Raw genomic sequence first — 18,763 nt, 5'->3', positions numbered from 1 at the left:
TTAGAAGTGAAATTCCTGAGGCTAGTGGCCTTGGAGCCCTGCTCTGTTTGTTTGTTTGTTTTGTCTTGTCTTATTTTGGTACTGGGGGTAAAACGCAGAGGCATTCCACCTCTGAGCTAGACTCTAGTCCTTTTTCTTTTTTATTTTATTTTGAAACATCTCACTGAGGGTTTTGCTGCATTGCCTAGACTGGTCTCCAACCTCAAACCTCTTATTTTAGCCTCTCGAATTCTGGGATTATAAGCATGTGCCACCACAACCATCTGAGCCCTGCTGTTTGTGTGTGTGTGTGTGTGTGTGTGTGTGTGTGTGGCCCTGGGGATTGAACGTACGGGCATTCAATCCCTGAGCTACACCCCCAGCCTATTTTTTATTTTTACTTTGAAACAGGGTCTCTCTAGGTTGATGAGAGTCTCGCTATTTGCTGAGGCTGTCCTCGAACCTTCAATCCTGCAAGCCTTCCAAGTACTGGGATTACAAGAGTGCACCACCGCGCCCGACTCCTTCCCCTATTTTGATGGTCAGTCGCCTACAGCTAAATCCAGAGTCCTTCTGGGGGCAGCAAGGCCCTCCGTGATCCCCGTCTGCACAGCCCGCCTCCACCACCAGGATAGCGCACCCCACTAGCTCTACGCCCCTCCCTTGACCCCAACTTTTGCTTTCCCTTTAAGGAAATGCTCTTCCCTGCGCCTTCACCTGTTGAATCTCTTGTCCTCAGAGGTCTGGCTGAAACGCTTCCGGGATTTATTTTGACGTGTTTGAATTATTTCGATGTGTTGTCTAATTGCCGTGTGTATTTCTGCACCCCACACTTGGCTGCCAGCTCTTTAAGGGCCAGGCCTGCGTGAGCCCTGGAGCAGGCCCTGTAACTGCAGGAGAATTGAATTGGATGTGACGGCCATCGCTGTATTCTGACCAGTTTGCTCTGCCATTTGCCTGCTCCACCTAGCAGGATGGCCCCTCGGCGAGGGCTGGGGTGGCTTCTGGGACCCCCTCCTCTGGTCAGGGCTCCCTGGCCAGAGGGCGGGCCGGCGTGGCCCCTGCATGGCCCTCCCAGCTGGGCAGCCCTCTCCCGGCTGGGAGGAGCATTCTACCTCCAGCTATCTTTGGTGGACAGGCCGATTTTGGTTAGAGGCTGTGTCCTCTGAGCACAGCCTGGGCTCCGAGAGGTGGTGGTAAATTGTAGCTGAGAGGTGGTGCAGGCTCAAAACTGCCCAGGTTCAAAACTCAGCTCCAACATGGTCTGACCTTGTTCAGATTGTTTCTCTCTGAGCCTGATACTCTCTCTGTAAAATTCCCACCTGGAGGAGCCAGCAAGGACATTCCCGTCCAGCCCATGCTCATGCAGGAAGCGCCGGAGAAGCGCCGGAGAAGCGCCGGAGAGTGAGCCTCCGGGGGTCTCCACTGGCGAGACTTTCAGGGTTCCTCTCACAACCTCAGCTCAAATATTCCGCACCTGCCAGCACCTGAACAAGGGTTCTGTGCCACAGTTCCCGGGGCTCACAGATGCCCTGCAGGTGAGCTAGCTTTTTAACTTGCAGAAGGACACATAGGGAATGTACCAGTCAGAACATTTAACATCACAGTTCAAGCTGGCGTGGTGGAGCACACTTGTAATCCCAGTCCTTGGGAGGCTGAGACAGGAGGATCGCACAGGTTCGAAGCCAGCCTCAGCTACTTAGTGAGGCTCTCAACAACTTAGTGAGACTCTGTTTCCAAATAAAGTATAAAATAGGTCTGGGAGTATAGCCTGGAGGTAGAAGAGCCCCTGGGTTCCACCCCAGTACCACATACACACACACACAAAAAAAAAGAAAAATGTAGCCGGGCGTGGTGGCGCACGCTTGTAATCCCCGTGCTTGGGAGGTGGAGACAGGAGGATCACGCAGGTTCGAAGCCAGCTGTGCTGGCTTAAGAGACCCTGTTTCCACATTTAAAAAAAAAAAAAAAAAGAATAAGCCGGGCGTGGTGGCGCACACTTGTAATCCCCGCGCTTGGGAGGCGGAGACAGGAGGATGGCGCAGGTTCAAAGCCAGGTGCGCTGGTTTAAGAGACCCTGTTTCCAAATAAAAAAGTATAAAATAGGTCTGGGAGTGTAGCCCTAAGGTAGAAGGGCTTCCAGGAACCCCAGTACCGAAAGAAAGAAAGAAAGAAAGAAAGAAAGAAAGAAAGAAAGAAAGAAAGAAAGAAAGAAAGAAAGAAACAGGCTGGAGGTGTAGCTCAGACGTAGAATGCCCTGGGTTCAATCCCCAGTATCTAAATCAATCAATGTAAAGTTACAGTTCAGTGGCTTAAGCACATCCCTGATGCCGTCACCACCACCTGCTCCAGAACTACTCTTCCCTCCCTGCTAACAGCGCCCGTGCTCACTCCTCAGTCCCCCAACCCGCCAAGCCCTGGCAACTGCTCATCTACTTTTTTCGTGTGTGTGTGTGTGTGTGTGTGTGTGTGTGTGTGTGTGTGTGTTACTGGGGAACTCGACCACTGAGCTACACCCACAGCCCCATTTTTTCTTTTTTTGCGGTACTGGGGATGGAACCCAGGGGCATTCTACCTCCAAGCTACACTCTCAGCTCTATTTTTAATTTTTACTTTTTACTTTTATTTATTCATTATTATTATTTTTTTTTTTTTTTTGGTGGTACTGGGGTTCCTGGAAGCCCTTCTACCTCCAGGCTACACTCCCAGACCTATCTTTTTATATTTTTTTTTATTTGGAAACAGGGTCTCTTAAGCCAGCGAGGCTGGCTTCGAACCTGTGCGATCTTCCCATCTCCGCCTCAGCAGAGGGATTACAAGCGTGCGCCACCACGCCCGGCTTAATTTTTTATTTATGAAGCAAGGTCTCACTGAATTGCACAGGGCCTCGCTAAGTAGTAGCTAAGGCTGTTCACGAACTGAGATCCTCCTGTCTCAGCCTCCCAAATGCTGGATTACAAGCGTGCGCCACCATGCCCAGCCCCCTATTTATTTTTTATTTCAAGACTGGCTCTCACGAAGTGGCCCAGGCTGGCCTCAAACTTGCCACCCTCCTGCCTCAGCCTCCCTAGTAGCCGGGATCACAGGTGTATGCCACCATATCTGACATAACCTACTTTTGTTCCCACAGATTTGCCTGTTGTAGATGTCTCATGTAGGTGGGCTCCTATGACAGAAGGCCTTTCGCGTCTTTCTTTCACTAGCAGGATGGTTCAACGTTCGTCCCTCGTATAGCATGCGTGAGGACCGCATTTCTTTTAATGGCAGAGTAATATTCCTTTGCATGTCAAGTGACGTGTCCATACTTCCCAGGTGAGGAAACTGTGGCTCAGGGAAGCTACTGACCTGTGTAAGGTCACCCCACAGCCAGGCGTGGGGGTGCATACCTGTAATCTTAGTACTTGGGAGTCTGAGACAGGAGGATCACAGGTTCAAGACCAGCCTCAGCAACTAGCAAGACTAAGACCTCAATAACTTAGCAAGACCCTGTTTCAAAATTTAAAATAAAATAAAATGGACTTGGGGTGTCGCTCAAAGGTAAAATGTCCCTAGGTTCAATCCTCAATACCAGTAACAACAACAACAAAAATGTCACATCCCTGGGCAGAGTGGAGTGAGTGCTACATCCCAGCTGGTTGGGGTCCAAACCCTGCCCTCCCCCTTCCCCGTTAGCACCACCACCGGGTGACAAGCACTTCCCCAGCCAGCCCGTCCCATTTGCCCTTCCCAGGGCCCGACGCAGTTGGGATCATCATCTTCATTTTTTTTCTTTTTTTGGTGGTACTGGGGTTTCTGGAAGCCCTTCTACCTCCGGGCTACACTCCCAGACCTATTTTATATTTTTGAAACAGGGTCTCTTACGCCAGCGCGGCTGGCTCCGGACCTGCGCGATCCTCCTGTCTCCGCCTCCCAAGCGCGGGGATTACAAGCAAGCGTGTGCCCACGCCCGGCTATCATCTTCATTTTAAAAGGGAAAACCGAAATGGGGGAGGTGACTTGCCTGAGCCAGCCAGGACCAGGCCCGGAGGCCCCAGCCTGACCCTGCTGTCCCCTCTCCAGCCCCAGAGCTGGCCCTGTAGTGACCTGGGAGCTGTCCCCACCAGCCCTTCCGGAAGGCCACAGGAGCAGCTCCCCAGGGCTCTTGGCGTTCACTCACCACTGTGCCACACCTCCCCTGGTGGCACCGCCCCACTGCCACCCCTTCAGCCGGCTCACAGCACCCTTGGTCAGGACCCGAGCCCCTCACCCCCAGCTGGTGTACGCAGTGGGTCAGGTCCGCCCCCGGCCTGAGCCCAGGTAGCAAAGCTTAGCAGGAGGAGACTGGCAGAGATGTCAGGCTCAGTGCTGACATCCCGCAGCCCAGGGCTCCAGAAAGGCTTCTGTGGGGACCAGAGAGGGAAGGGCTCAGCCCCGTCCCCTATAGCCCCCTGCAGAAGTGCTCACGTTCTGGGCCCACGCCGACCCTCAGAGCAACCAGTGCCTACGGACGTGGTCTAAATCTGCACTCTCCACATGGTGGCCACGAGCCAGGCACGGCCATTGAACACTTGAGGTGTGGCTAGAGTGCCAGGCGTGGTGGTGCACACCTGTAGCCCCAGCTGTTCAGGAGGCTGAGGCAGGAGGACCACATGTTCCAGGCCAGCCTCAGCAACTTAGGGAGACCCAAATTTAGAATAAAAATTAAAAGGGCTGGGGCTGTAGCTCAGAGGTAGAACGCTCCTGGGTTTAACCTCTATATTAATTAAATAAATATATAGGGCTGGGGACGTAGCTCAATGGTAGAACAGCCCTGGCTTCAATTCTTAGTATCAGCAAAAAAGAAAAGGAAAGGAAAGGAAAGAAAAAAAGAGAAAAGAAGAAATGTGGCTGTCGTGACTGGATGTTTACGTTTAATTCTGTTCAATAGTTTAATTAAATGTAGAGCAGGTCTTGATAGTTGGGCTCTAACAAGGAGGGCTGAGGGCCACCCAGAAAGTGTCCCCAGCCCAGAACACACCTACCTTTGCTGGTTGAAGTCCTCCCTGAGCACTGGACTCAAAGTCCAGCGTCTGGATACAAACCCCAGCTGCCACCGGCATGCTGTGTGGCTAGGCCAAACCTCCTTCCCTCTCTGAACCTCTCCGTGGCTGACTCAGCGCAGGCCCTGGAGCCCGCTCTAGCCCCCTGCCCTTCCGCTCTGGGTGGCTTCCCCTGGTAAGGGGAGCCCCGCTGAGGCCTGTGAGCCTCAGTGGGTGCTGGCGCGGTGCCCGCTGCCTGCGTTAGCTCCTCTTTCTCTCCCAACAACTCTTTAAGGACCCTGGGGTGCAGGGAGGTTAAATAACCAAGGTCACTCAGTAGTATTCAGACCGCAAGGGCCGCCCGGGCACCACCGTCCAGGCATCCTCCTGCAGGGGCTTCACCCGCCCAGGCCACCGCGGGGAGGGGCCTGAGCAGGGGCCCTTCACAGCATCAAGCTCTTGTGCCCCTCCACTCAGGCTGCTCCCGGGCAGGGTGGAGCCGATCCCTCAAGATCCCTCAAGGTCGAGGCGCTGTTGGCCTAGGAGTCCCTGACAGAGCTCAGAGCAGACTCACTGGTTGCAGGTCGGCCCGGCCCACCCCCTTCTCACAGTCCCTTGTGCTGCAGATGAGCAGGTAATTCATCATCTAACCATAAAGCTTTGCGGATGAGGCAGAGTGAGCAGAGTGCAGCCCCAGGGATCCTGGACCACAGGCAGAGCCCGGCACCAGGACGCGGGCCTCCTTCGTGCTCGCCCTGCTCACTCCTGGGCTGGTGGCTCCCAGCATGGGGCGCGCCCGGAGGCCGGGGAGGACTTCTGGAGGAGCGTGTCTCCTCTGAGCTTCAAGGGTGTCCAGAAGGAAGGGGAGACAGGGACAACGCTTCAGGAAGGTCCTGGGGACAGAAACACCAGGCAGCCCGCATGGGACCCGGACAGAGAGGGAGGGAGGAAGGCAAGAAGGGAGAAAACCGATCCCTTCTCTTCCTTTGGGCAACGCCCCTTCCTCAGATGGAACCCAGGGGCGTTCAACCTCCAAGCGACACCCCCAGCCCTATTTTTTTATTCTTTATTTTGAAACAGGGTCTCACTGAGTTACAGAGGGCCTCACTAAGTAGCTGAGGCGGGCTGTGAACCTGCACGATCCTCCTGTCTGGGCCTCCCAGATGCTGGGATTACAAGCGTGCGCCACCTGCGGGCTACTTAGCAACCTTTGATTGCATACCTACTACCGCCTGCTCCCTGCTGAGCCCCAGGGATCGGGTGGGAAGCGAGCCGGGTGTGGTCCTTCCCCTCACAGGGCTATAGAGCACGGGGGAGTTCATCAGGAACCTAAGCAAGCCAAGTGTGGTGCATTGGGATCCTAGTACTTGGGAGGCTGAGATGGGAGGATGAAGTTGGAGGCCAGCCTCAGCAATTTAGCAAGACCCTTAGCAATTTGGTGCTACCCAGTGAGGAAGGAAGGAAGGAAGGAATGAAGGTCTCAAGGAATGCAGCAGGATAACTAGGGACCCCGCGTGTTCTGAAGAAACTCATATAAGGCGTCCAGAGAGAGCAGGGCTGGACAGAGGAGCCTTCTTCAGGCAGGTCAAGGAAGGCCTCTGAGGAGGTGACCACTGAGTGGAGACTTGAACCAACAGAAGCAGCTGGATATGTGAAGGGTTGAAAGAAAAATGTTCAGGTAGTGGGTATGTCATGAGCAAAGGCCCCGTGGCCACAGAGCTGGGGGCATTGGGAGAATAACTAGGAAATGGCATGGCTGGGTGAAAACAAAGAGCCTGGGTTTTCCCTGAGGAGGAGGGGAGAGGCCTTCAAGGGACTTAGAGAAACTGAGTAAAGAGGTACCATTTGCTAGGCGTGGTGGCGCAGCTTGTAATCCCAGCATTCGGGAGGCTGAGACCTGAGGATCACGGTTCGCGGACAGCCTCAGCTACTTAGTGAGACCCTCTGCAACTCAGTGAGACCCTGTTTCAAAAATAAAGAATAAAAAATAGGGCTGGGGGAGTAGCTCGGAGGTAGAATGCCCCTGGGTTCTATCCCCAGTACCACAAAAAAATAAAATTTAATTTAAAAATTAAAAAATAAAAAACAGGATCTCGCTAGATTAACTGAGGGCCTTCCTAAGTAGCTGAGGCTGTCCGCGAACCTTCGATCATCCCGTGTCAGCATCTCAAGTACTGGGATCCCAGGCGTGCACCACCGCACATAGTCCCGTCTGGATTTTTCGTTTTTCTTTCTTTTTCTTTTAATTGAAAAGAGAATTCTGCTTTGAGCAGTATGCTTCTTTAGTTTTTGTATTGGTGCCCTGTAGTCATACTCTTCCTGGGGTACGAAATGGTAGAGGCATACGTGCACAGGTCCCTCATTTCGCCCTCCCCAGTTCCCCCATTCCCTCCTCCTCCCTCCTCAAGCTGCTCAGTGATTGACTCTGGTGTTTGTGAATGTACGTCTTGTACACTAGGGAGTTTTCCAGGGGTGACTTGTGATCTGCCCCGGAGGGCTGTTGTTCTGAGGGCCCAGCAGCCTCTGATTCTTGCCTGTGTTTCCTCCTGTCTCCCCGTGGGCCTGTAAGCGCCGAGGCCAGGCAGGTCTAAGTGAAGGCGGTTCCACAGCGGACGCAGCCCTGCCCTGGGGGGCTGAGTCTCGCACCCCACATCTGTGCCCTGCCCCACCACCTCGCCACAGCACACCTCGGGCCCCACGTGCAGGGGCTGCTCTCAGGAAGGGCCGGGAACTCCGGTCTCCTCCATGAAGACGAGGGGCCCACAGTGTGAACAGCGCCTGCCAAGCGTCCAAGCGGCCACTGCCTACAATCGTGTTGACCCAACAACCCAATCACTGAATGGCACGATTTTTCAGACCATTGCTATGGACACGAACTCAGGCTGGAAACAAGTCAGACCTTGAATTTGTCAGGATAACTGGAGCTGAGATGAGAAGGGGCTCCATCACACCCAGCTCCGTCCTCTGGCTGGTGGCGCCTCCTCTAACAGGGCTGCTTTAGTGGCCTGTGTCTGCATGACAAGTCACCCCACATTCAGCAGTCCAATTAACACGCGTTCTCTTGCTCCGTTTCTGAGGCTGGGGCCTGGGAGCAGCCCCCTGCCAGGTCCTGGGTCAGTCCCAGAGTGAAGGTGGTGGTTGGGTACAGCCTTCCGAGTGGCTGCCAGGCTGGCTGGCCTGGTGGCGGAGGCCTGAGCGCCTCCCACATGGACCTTTCCTTAGGGCAGCTTGAGTGTCCAAAACGTGGCAGCCCACTTCCCCAAGACAGAGAAGCACAAGATGTCTTGCCTTAGCCAAGCTCAGTGACACACATCTATAATCTTGGCAAGATCCTGTTTCAAAATAAAAAGGGCTGGGAGCCGGGCATGGTGGAGCACCAGCATGGTAATCCCAGCCCTAGGGAGGCTGAGACAGGAGGATCGCACAGGTTTGAAGCCAGCCTCAGCTACTTAGGCTCTCCGCAACTTAGTGAGACCCTGTTTCCAAATAAAGTATAAAATAGGTCTGGGAGTATAGCCCTGAGGTAGAAAAGCCCCTGGGTTCCACCTGTGGTCCTCCTATTTCAGTCGTCCAAAGACTGGGATTTCGGGGATGCACCACCACACCCAGTTAAAATGTGCTTTTTTTTAATTTTTTGTGGTACTGGGGATGCAACCCAGGGGCATTATACCTCTGAGCTACACCTCTAGCCCTATTTTCTATTCTTTTTATTTGGAAACAGGGTTTCACTAAATTGCAGAGGGCCTCACTAAGTAGCTGCGGCTAGCCATGAACCTGTGATCCTCCTGGCTCAGCCTCCCAAGTGCTGGGATTACAAGTGTGCGCCACCACGCCCAGCTTAAACCATGATCTTTCTGAGCATCTCCTCTACCTAGGGCTCGTACTGGGTGCCAGCAACATAACAGGAATAGGGACACGCCCCTGGCCTGCTGTTTGTGGGTACAGAGGGTACCAGCCAGCAGGAGAGTGCGTGGCTTTAGGAAGGGAGGACTCCTGAGAGCCAAGGCCTGAGAGCCAAGGCCTGAGCCACGTGCAGAAGGCAGGAGGGGAGCACAGTCCAGGGAGGAGGCAGGAAGGCGGTGGATGGGAAGGCAGAGGCCGGCTGGCTTTCAGTCCAAGGCCACGGGAAGGATCTGCTGCCCTGAGTGAGAGGCCTGAGGACCGGCCTTGTGGGCCGTGTCCCTTCTGAGAAGCGTGGGATGCAGGATGTGCTGAAGGCCAGGTGGGGTGTGAAGCCTCTGCTCCTGAAGGGGACAGGCTCGTGCTCCTGGGTTCTGGAGCTGGGCTGGCAGGCTGCCGTCCTCGTGTGCGGGAGGAGCAGGTGAGGTGTGGGGGGCACGTGCTCCACCTTGGACCAGTCAGACACCCAGGCGAGATGTCAGGAGGCATTAGAGAGATGAGTCTGGGGTTTGAGAGCGGGATTGGGAGGAAGATGTAAATTTCGGAGCTGTCAGATGTCGGTGGTGGCTAAAGCCTGCATCCGGATGAGGTCATGGAGGAGCCTGCATAGAGGATGGAGGACCCAGTCCCCTGTAGTTGGCGGGAGGGAGTCAGCAAAGGAGGGAGTAGGTGTGGCAAGAGAGGAGGAGGGCGAGGGCACCCCACCCAGAGATGGGGAGGAGGACGAGGGCACCCCACCCAGAGATGGGGAGGAGGGCGAGGCAAAGGCCTGGTCAGCACAGCCGCCTTGCTCCACCTGCTGCACCCCAGGCCGGGGGGCCTACAGCAGCCTCCCTTCCCCTCTGCACCTCAAGCCTGCTGAGGCAGCGGCTGCACCCTCCAGGGGCTGCTGTGACACCCTGATGGGCAGCCATTCTGCCTGCTCCTCAGCCCCTCAGCTCCAGACTTGAGCTACCACGCCCTGCTCTGCACATGTGTCTCCCCGGGACAGGACCACCTCTCCCTTCATTTAACCTCTACCTCTGTTGATGGAACTTTGGGCAGCCTTTCTAGGAGCAGCCAATAGAGAAGATTCCGTGGTGACTGGTCAGGGATCCGGGTTGGCCACAGGGAGGAAGCAGAGGGCCAGGCATGGTGGTGTGCGCCTGTAGTCCCAGGGACTCAAGAGGCTGAAGCAGGAGGATCACAAGTTCAAGGCCAGCTTGGGCAACTTAACAAGACCCTGTCACAAAGTAAAGTTGAAAAAGGGCTGGGAACGTAGCTCAGTGGTAGAGTACCACAGGGTTCAATTTCTCTCTCTCTCTCTCTCTCTCTCTCTCTCTCTCTCTCTCTCTCTCTCTCACACACACACACACACACACACACACACACACACACACAGAGTTATGAGGAAGGGAAACAGTAGTTAATGTCTGACAAATGGTTTGGGATTGGGTTGGTATGGGTCTTGTTTGCCCCATCAAGGAGTTTGGGGCCGGGCGCATTGGGCCCATGCCTGTAGTCCCAGTACTTGAGAAGCTGAAACAGGGGGATTACAAGTTCAAAGCCAGCCTCAGCTACTTAGCGAGACCTTGTTTCCAAATGAAAAATAAAATAGGAACAGGGCGTGGTGGCGCACACTTGTAATCCCAGTACTTGGAGGCCGAGACAGGAGAATCATAGGTTCAAAGCCAGCCTCAGCAGCTTAGTGAGACCCTGTTTTCAAATAAAATATAAGCCGGGCGTGGTGGCGCACGCTTGTAATCCCAGCATTCGGGAGGCTGAGACCTGGAGGATCACGGTTCGCGGACAGCCTCAGCTACTTAGTGAGGCCCTCTGCAACTCAGTGAGACCTGGTTTCAAAATAAAGAATAAAAAATAGGGCAGGGGGTGTAGCTCGGAGGTCAAATGCCCCTGGGTTCCATCCCCAGACCCACACACACAAAAATAAAATAAAATAAAATAAAATAAAATAAAATAAAATATAAAATAGGTCTGGAGCTGTAGCTCGGAGGTAGAACACACCTCAGGGTTCAGTTCCAGCACCACCACCGTCACAAGAGGAGGGAAGAGGGATGGCGGAGGCTGTGGATGGCGACAGCGCAGTCAGGTGAGTCTGCCTCAGGGGGCCACACTGGGCTCTGACCCTGCCTTGTCCCTAGTCGGCCCGCTGCGCTCACAGGCTCACTCCAGGGTGAGGCGGGGTAGGCAGGGAGGCCCCATTCTGTGGCCTGACGGGGAGCGGTGCAGAGGCACGGGAGAGAGAAGGCTCAGAAGCAGCAGCTCTGCTATTTCCTCTGCGTTTCCACGAGGGCAATGAGGCTTGTATTAATGAGAGGCAATTATGGCACCCGGATGGGCCTAAGTATAGCTCATTGACACAGGCAGCCAGGCAGCCAGCTGCGTCCCTCGAGCCCAAGGCTGCCTATTTTAAGACCTCCCCAAGGTCAGGCTCTGGCTGGGAGTGGGTGGCCTAGAGCTGGCCCAGTGAGCCCAGAGCCCTGACCGAGGGAGTCCGTGTGTCCAGACACTCACACCATTCCCATGCAAACCTTTTGCTGCCTGAAGGGGTAAACTGAGGCCTAGAGAGGTGGAGAGACCAGCCCCGGGACTCAGCAAATGAGTAGCAGAGCCGGGACTTGAATGATGCTCCGGCTGCGCCCACTCACTCTGCTGCGCAGCCGCCCAGCTGGAGCCTCTGCCGGCCCCCAAGAGCCCAGCAAAGGGGGAGGAGACGGTGACTGGTGCGGATCAAGCACCTGGGTGTCGGAGGCTTCCTGTTTGCAGTGCAAGTAATCTTTCTCCTAATCTTGAGGAGTAAGATCAACCACAAACGGGTGGCACACACCTGTAATTCCACAAATTGGAAGGGTAAGATAGGAGGATCGCAGACTTGAGGACGGCCTCAGAAACTTAGCAAAAACTCTCAGCAACCCAGCACTCCAAACAAAAAGACAAAGTGGGCTAGGGGCGTAGCTCCGAGGTAGAATGCCTCTAGTTCAATCCCCAGCACCACAGAAAAGAAAAGAAGATATTATCATATCCTTGTTGAAGAGGAAACAGGCTCAGAGGGAGGAATTAAGTCACCAGAACAAAGCTGGGCATGGTGGCACACACGTAATCCCAGGAAACTGAGGTGTGGGTGTGGGGGCTCTGACAAAAGGTGAAGCTTTTTTTTTTTTTTTTTTCGGTACCTGGGGATGAAACCCAGGGGCATTCTACTCTGAGCTACACCCCAGCACTGTATTTTATTCTTTATTTTGAAACAGGTCCTCACTAAGTTGCAGAGGGCCTCACTAAATAGATGAGGCTGGTTTTGAACCTGCAATCCCTATCTCAGCCTCTCAAGTACTGGGATTATAAACTGCGCCACAACCCCCAGCACTGTGTCCTACTGTGTGTGTGTGTGTGTGTGTGTGTGTGTGTGTGTGTGTGTACGCGCGCATGTGTGTGTGCATATGGTGGTAGTGGTACTAGAGAGTGAACCAGGGGCATTTTATCTCTAAGTTATATCTCCTGCCCTTTTTTATTTTTTGTTTTTGAAACAGGGTCTCGCTAGGTTGCTGAGGTTGTCCTCAAACCTGTGATCCTCCTTTCTCAGCCTCCCAAGTACTAGGATTACAGGTATGTACCACCATGCCTAAACCCAGGTCCTACTTTTTACAAGGCCTCTGTATCCCTCTAAGGGACTAAAGTCTTTGTCATAAGACAAAAAATACTCAGGGGACCAAGGAACATGCCTAGCAGGAGCCCTTTCGACCATACCCTGGATCCTGGAGACCCCAGGAATCCTGGCCAGATGACCCCAAGCCTGCTTCCAGGGCCACTGTGGAATCTTCCATGGGAAACCAACCTGCCAGGGACCTTCCCAGGCCTGGAGGGTAGCAGTTTGGGGGTATAGACAGAGAGTGGATGTGGAGGTGCACTTTTATGTGTAGCTTATGGAGAGAGATGGGGAGAGAGGCGTGGGTGCCCCTATGTTCAACGCAGCACTCAGGAGACCGAGAGCTCTGAGTGCGAACTCAGCTTGCTGGGGTCATTCTGAAGAGCTGTTCCTGAGGCTGGGATTGGGGAGAGTGTCCTGTCCAGCCACTGGCTGTCTCTGGTTGTAACTCACACCTCCAGGGCCTAGGCCTTCACTCGGACTCCATCCTCCACCTCATGGCCCCTGACCTCCGAGATCCTCTGAACCCCGAGGTCTGACCATCCTGGTGCCCTGGCCCCTCCAGATCCCGCTGAGCAGCTGACCCCTCTCTGTCTTCTCTTTCTAGGACAGCTGCCGCCCGGGAGAGGCCACCCGGGTGCCCCGCTAGGGCAAGGCCCCTGCCCCACGGGCCGGGATCATGAAAGGCCTCGGTGACAGCCGCCCCCGCCACCTCTCTGACAGCCTGGACCCGCCTCACGAGCCCCTGTTTGCAGGGCCCGACCGCAACCCCTACCTGCTGTCACCCACGGAAGCCTTCGCCCGCGAGGCCCGCTTCCCCGGGCAGAACACCCTGCCAGGGGACGGTCTCTTCCCCCTCAACAACCAGCTGCCACCGCCCAGCAGCACCTTTCCCCGCATCCACTACAATTCCCACTTTGAGGTGCCAGAGGAGAGCCCCTTCCCCAGCCATGCCCAGGCCACCAAGATCAACCGGCTGCCCGCCAACCTCCTGGACCAGTTTGAGAAGCAGCTGCCCATCCACCGTGACGGCTTCAGCACGCTCCAGTTCCCCCGCGGTGAGGCCAAGGCCCGGGGCGAGAGCCCCGGCCGCATCCGCCACCTGGTCCACTCTGTGCAGCGGCTCTTCTTCACCAAGGCGCCCTCGCTGGAGGGCACAGCGGGCAAGGTCGGTGGCAACAGCAGCAAGAAAGGTGGCCTGGAGGACGGCAAGGGCCGCAGGGCCAAAAGCAAGGAGCGGGCCAAGGCCGGCGAGCCCAAACGGCGCAGCCGCTCCAACATCTCGGGCTGGTGGAGTTCCGACGACAACTTGGACGGTGAGGGAGGCGCCTTCCGCAGCGGCCCGGCCTCGGGGCTGATGACGCTGGGCCGGCGGCAGGAGCGCAGCCAGCCGCGCTACTTCATGCACGCCTACAACACCATCAGCGGCCACATGCTCAAGTCCACCAAGAACAACGCCACCGAGCTGACCGCCCCGCCACCCCCGCCCGCGCCCCCCGCCGCCTGCCCCAGCCTCGGGGTGGGCACCGACACCAACTATGTCAAACGGGGCTCCTGGTCCACTCTGACCCTCAGCCACGCGCACGAGGTCTGCCAGAAGACCTCGGCCACCTTGGATAAGAGCCTGCTGAAGTCCAAGTCCTGCCACCAGGGTCTCGCCTACCACTACCTGCAGGTGGGTGGCCGGGGATGGGGTGGGTTGAAGCCCGGTTGTACTGAAGATTCACTGGGGAATGGCTTTATTCTGAGCTTGTTTGCTCAGCTGTGAAATGGGTGTCTGGTGGGACCTGCTAATAAGATTCCCTCCACTTTTATTTTTTTGATACTAAGGATTGAAACCAGGGCCATTTTACCTCCAAGCTACACCCCCAGCCCTTTTCATATTTTTTTAAATTTTATTTATTTATTTATTTATTTTCGCGGTACTGGGATGGAACCCAGGGGCCTTCTACCTCCAAGCTATACCTCCAGCCCTATTTTTTATTCTTCATTTTGAAACAGGGTCTCACTGAGTTGCGAAGGGCCCCCCTAAGTAGTAGCTGAGGCTGTCCTCAACCACGATCCTCCTGTCTCAGCCTCCCGAATGCTGGGATGACAAGCGTGCGCCACCATGCCCGGCTATGATTTTTATTTTTTGAAACAGGGTCTTCGTTGCTGAGAGTCCCACTGGGCAAACTCAGCAAGTCTCACTCAGCAGTAAAAGGGCTGGGGATGTAGCTTGGAGGTAGAATGCCCCTGGGTTCAATCCCTAGTATCAGGGGAAAAAAAACAAAAACCAGACATAGTCCCACAACCAGGATGCTGAGAGAGGAGGACATGGACTGTCAGGGTGGGAGACTGGGATGGGGCTGCCAGCCCAGCAGGTGCTGCTCAGCTTAGGGCACTTTCTTCTTTCCCACACTGGCACTTTCCTCGTTAGGCAGAGGAACCTTCCTGCTGAGGCCACGCAGCTTGACTGAGGCAGAAGGCTCGGGGCATCACTGCCCTGCATGGTCCTGGGGGCTCTGGGGAGGGCCAGTGGCCCTGAGCTGGCGGCTGGGGTGGGGGTGCACAAGGCCTGGTGCTGCACCTGGAAGTTACAGTTACAGATTGCAAACAAAAGGGCCTGGCGCGGCAGGGAGCGAGAGCTTCATCCAGGGGGTATGTGAGCAGAGGCCCGGCCAGCCCTTGGGAAGCCACACCAGATGCGTTTTGAATGAGATGGACTTCAAAGTCTGACAAAAGCCTGAGTTCTTGTCATTCTATATAAAACTCCAGCAACAGTGAGACTATGGAGGAAGGCTGGCTTTTTTTTAATAGGAAAAAATTGAAATCTAGGCAGCCTTTTAAATATATTTAGGGCCTCTGTGGCTCTCAATTCACTTCCTTAGTTTAGACGTTGGGAAGCCTGCTGGGTGACCTGGCTTCCTCTCGGAACAGGGAGGTTAGATCCGATCCGTGGTGATGCCTCCGGAACACCAGAAGGGGCGCTGCAGGCCCTGCTGTGCTGCCCACCTGGGGGGCAGGGAGTGAACGGGTGAGCCAGCAACAGGTCCCAGTAGATATGCTGTCAGTTAGCTTTCCATCGCTGTGTCGAAATACCCGACAACAGTCAACTTAGAGGAGAAAAGGGTTGTCTGGCTTGTGGTTTCAGAGGTTTCTGTCCACTGCCCTTTGGCTCCTTTGTTTCTGGACCTGTGGCAAGGTGAGCTCAGGGTGAGGAGTGTTTGATGGGGCAAAGATGCTCGGCTCGTGGCTGCCAGGAAGCGGGGGCCAAATACATCCTTCAAGAGCACACACCAGCGAGCCCCCTCCCAGAGTCTCCACCACCACCCAGTAGCCCCTCCAGCTGAGACTCCATCAGGAGGCCAGAGCCCCAGACCCAGACATTTCCCAAAGGCCCCACAGCTGGACGCTGCCGTCCTGGGACCAACCTGAGCTTCTGAGAGGATCCCGGCCATAACCGATGTGCAAGGCCCTGTCCCCAAAGGCCAGTGTGGTAATGGTCGCATGCACATGCCCCTGTGACCCGCGAGGCGGTCAGTGGAGGGTCACGGGAAGGCAGAGATGGCTCCTGGGACCCCTCAGCGGGAGGCCGCCATGGCAGAGAGGGTGTGAGCAAGGCTGCGGTGCACGTGTGGCATGCCGACCCGGAGCGCACAGTCGTGGCTGTGAGGAGTGGCCGTGCTGCGCGCTGCCCCTGAGGACCTGGGCGTCTGAGGTGCTGCGTGCAGTGGTTGCTGGTGAGTGAGGGGCGTGTGCAGTGCTGACCTGACTGTACTCTGTGCACCTGCTGTGTGCAGGTTACATGTGCATGGGAGGCCACTTAGGCTTCCACTTAGACGGCCTCTGATCTTTTTCATTCTTATGAAAAAGTACATATAAGTATATTTCTAGCCAGAGAAATGTCCGGAAGGCTGGTCGTTAAACCGTTCATAATGGTTTCCCTGGGCAGTGAGATATGAGTGAACTCTATTTTTATTTCTGCTCATATCATTCTAAACCTTTTCAGGTATAAGTGACGGGAAACCCATCCCAAACTGATTTAAACAGAAATGGAATTGATTGACTTGTGACAGGAAAGTGCAGAGCATTATCTGACCTCAGGCTCGGTTTGCATGTGAACAAGTGGCCCTAGCGTGTGTCCCTGGAGGCGTGTGGGCCGCCGGGGGCACTGGCTGAGGGGCATGCAGGGGAAGGGTGTGCAGGGGAAGGGCGTGCAGGCTCTGCATGTGTTCATACGTGCTCGGGCTGAGGGTCAGAACCCAGCTTGCAATCCAGACATGTGAGTGCTGAGATGTACGTACTAACTCGTGTGACAGACACTGCCCTGGCCTGGAGCGGCCGGCAGCGACAGACCCCGGAGGCCCCTCAGCGGGTTACTGCCACCGTAACTGCCCTGGCAGCCGTGGCCTCCCTTGCCTGGCACAGCCCTGTGCCATGGCTGGGATCCCTGAGGCCCAGTGGGAAACTGCACCCGTCCTCCAGCTCAGTACCTGTACCTGAGTTTCCCCATCTGTGGGACAAAGGACTCGGATGGATTGTGGGCCCCTCCCTCCTGCCATGCTCCAGGGACCTCTGACCCCATCCCAGGGTCAGGCAGTGGTTGGGATCTGGGGCTCTCCGCAGGTGACTCCCTCCTCGGTCCAGTGTTCTCTGTGCAGTGGGCCCCAAGCCATACCCGCGAAGGCACGGAGAAGCGAGGGCCATGGTGGCTGCTCCCGAGGCCACTGTGAGCACAGGCAGGGCTGGGGCAAACCCAGTGGGGGCCATAGGGAAACCTGAGGCTGGACAGGGGTAGTGGCCGAGCCGGTCCTTGAACCCGGCTTCCCTCCCAGCCCAGGGCTCTGCTATGCTGCAGGATGGTTTCCATGATTGTACAGCCACCATAGGCGAGAACGACCCTTCAGGACGCCCTTTCCAGGATGCGCTCCCTCTGAGTCCGCTCCTCCCCACATCCGCAGGTGCCCGGCGGCGGTGGAGAGTGGAGCACCGCACTGCTGTCCCCCCGTGAGGCAGAGGCCACCGCAGAGGGCCCCATCCCGTGTCGGCGCATGCGCAGCGGCAGCTACATCAAGGCCATGGGGGACGAGGACAGCGACGAGTCCGGCGGCGGCAGCCCCAAGCCCTCGCCCAAGACCGCAGCGCGGCGCCAGAGCTACCTGAGAGCCACGCAGCAGTCGCTGGGAGAGCAAAGCAACCCCCGCAGGTGAGCTGCAGCCCCGCCCCAGGCCCCGCCCACTCGGGAGTCTTGAGCGCCGAGAGGCCCGCCCCGTAAGGGAGCCCCGCCCACATGCAAGCCCCGCCCTCTGCGAGCGGGAGTGGGAGGCCTAAAGCCACCGCGCGCGCCCGGCCCCTAGGTGGCCCTCTCGCAGGTACGCCCGCCCGGGAACCTCGCTATCCTCCCCTCCGCCACCCCCGAGAGCCCAGAACACAAGTGAATCCTGCCCCTGTAAGCCCCAGCCCCGAGTGAACCTGCCCTAAAACTGGCTGTGCCCGAGAGCCCCATGCTTAGGCTGGCCCTGCACTGGGACACGTCCCCAAGAGCCCCATCATGAGCGTCTAGAACTCCCACCTGCAGTTGAGCCTCGGCCTTGGGTAAGCCCCGCCCATAATGAGACCCTCACCTGCGGGACTGGTCCAGGGAAACTGCCACAGGAGCCACATCCGCAGGTAAGTTCCACTCCCACAGGGAAACTGCTCAGGGGAGCCCTTCTTCACTGGGCACTCCTGCCCTTAGCAGTCCCCATCACTAGTGCCCGCACTGCCTCTGCCCTGGCCGGTCAGGAATCCCTGTGGCTGGCCCCAGGATTGAGGAGGGCAGCGAATCCCGAAGTCAAAGAGCCAGCCTCCGCTTCCCAACACCTGCCTGTGATCCCACCCGGAGCTCCAGCCTCTGCTCGGAGCCTTGAGCAGCATTAGCTCTTCTGCTCCTGGGGCTCAAGCCAAGGCTTCCTGGAGCAGAAAGCCTGGGAAGACCAGGACAGAAGGAAGAGACCAGGCCAGGCAGCAGGGCAGGAGGGGGCGGCGTGCTCACAGCAGCCAGGATTCAGGCCGGGAAAGGCCTCCAGGCAGCATTCAGGAGGCCACAGCCAGCCCCAGGCGGTCCCTCTCTGAGCCTGTTTTCCCACATTTAAGTGAGGGATCTGGATGACCTCTACGACCCCTTCTAGTCTGAGAACCTTCAGTTTCTGAGTGGCCATTGGGCATTAGGTGGGGAGGCAGGCAGGATCAAGGCATAGGTTTTGAGTGGAGGGCAACAAGC

The 18,763-nt window shown here is 56.2% G+C and overlaps 1 protein-coding gene across 3 annotated transcripts in view; it reads left to right on the top strand.

The window, feature by feature from the left end:
• Positions 1-13,198: 13,198 nt before the first annotated feature.
• The window catches only part of DLGAP4 (DLG associated protein 4), a gene marked incomplete at both ends in the record, with an annotated part of 86,540 nt that continues 80,975 nt past the window's right edge, over positions 13,199-18,763 (top strand). For all 3 annotated transcript variants that reach the window (XM_080716273.1, XM_080716271.1, XM_080716272.1), the window contains 2 exons: positions 13,199-14,194; positions 17,463-17,707. In XM_080716273.1, coding sequence (XP_080572399.1) covers positions 13,199-14,194; positions 17,463-17,707 — 1,241 coding nt within the window. The remainder of the gene's footprint in view (positions 14,195-17,462; positions 17,708-18,763) is intronic.

The sequence above is a fragment of the Muscardinus avellanarius genome, assembly GCF_963383645.1.
Source record: "Muscardinus avellanarius genome assembly, chromosome: 19".
NCBI classification, from domain to species: Eukaryota; Metazoa; Chordata; class Mammalia; order Rodentia; family Gliridae; genus Muscardinus; species Muscardinus avellanarius.
Note: the sequence above shows the minus strand (reverse complement) of the source record. Positions and strands in the feature narration are given on the sequence as shown.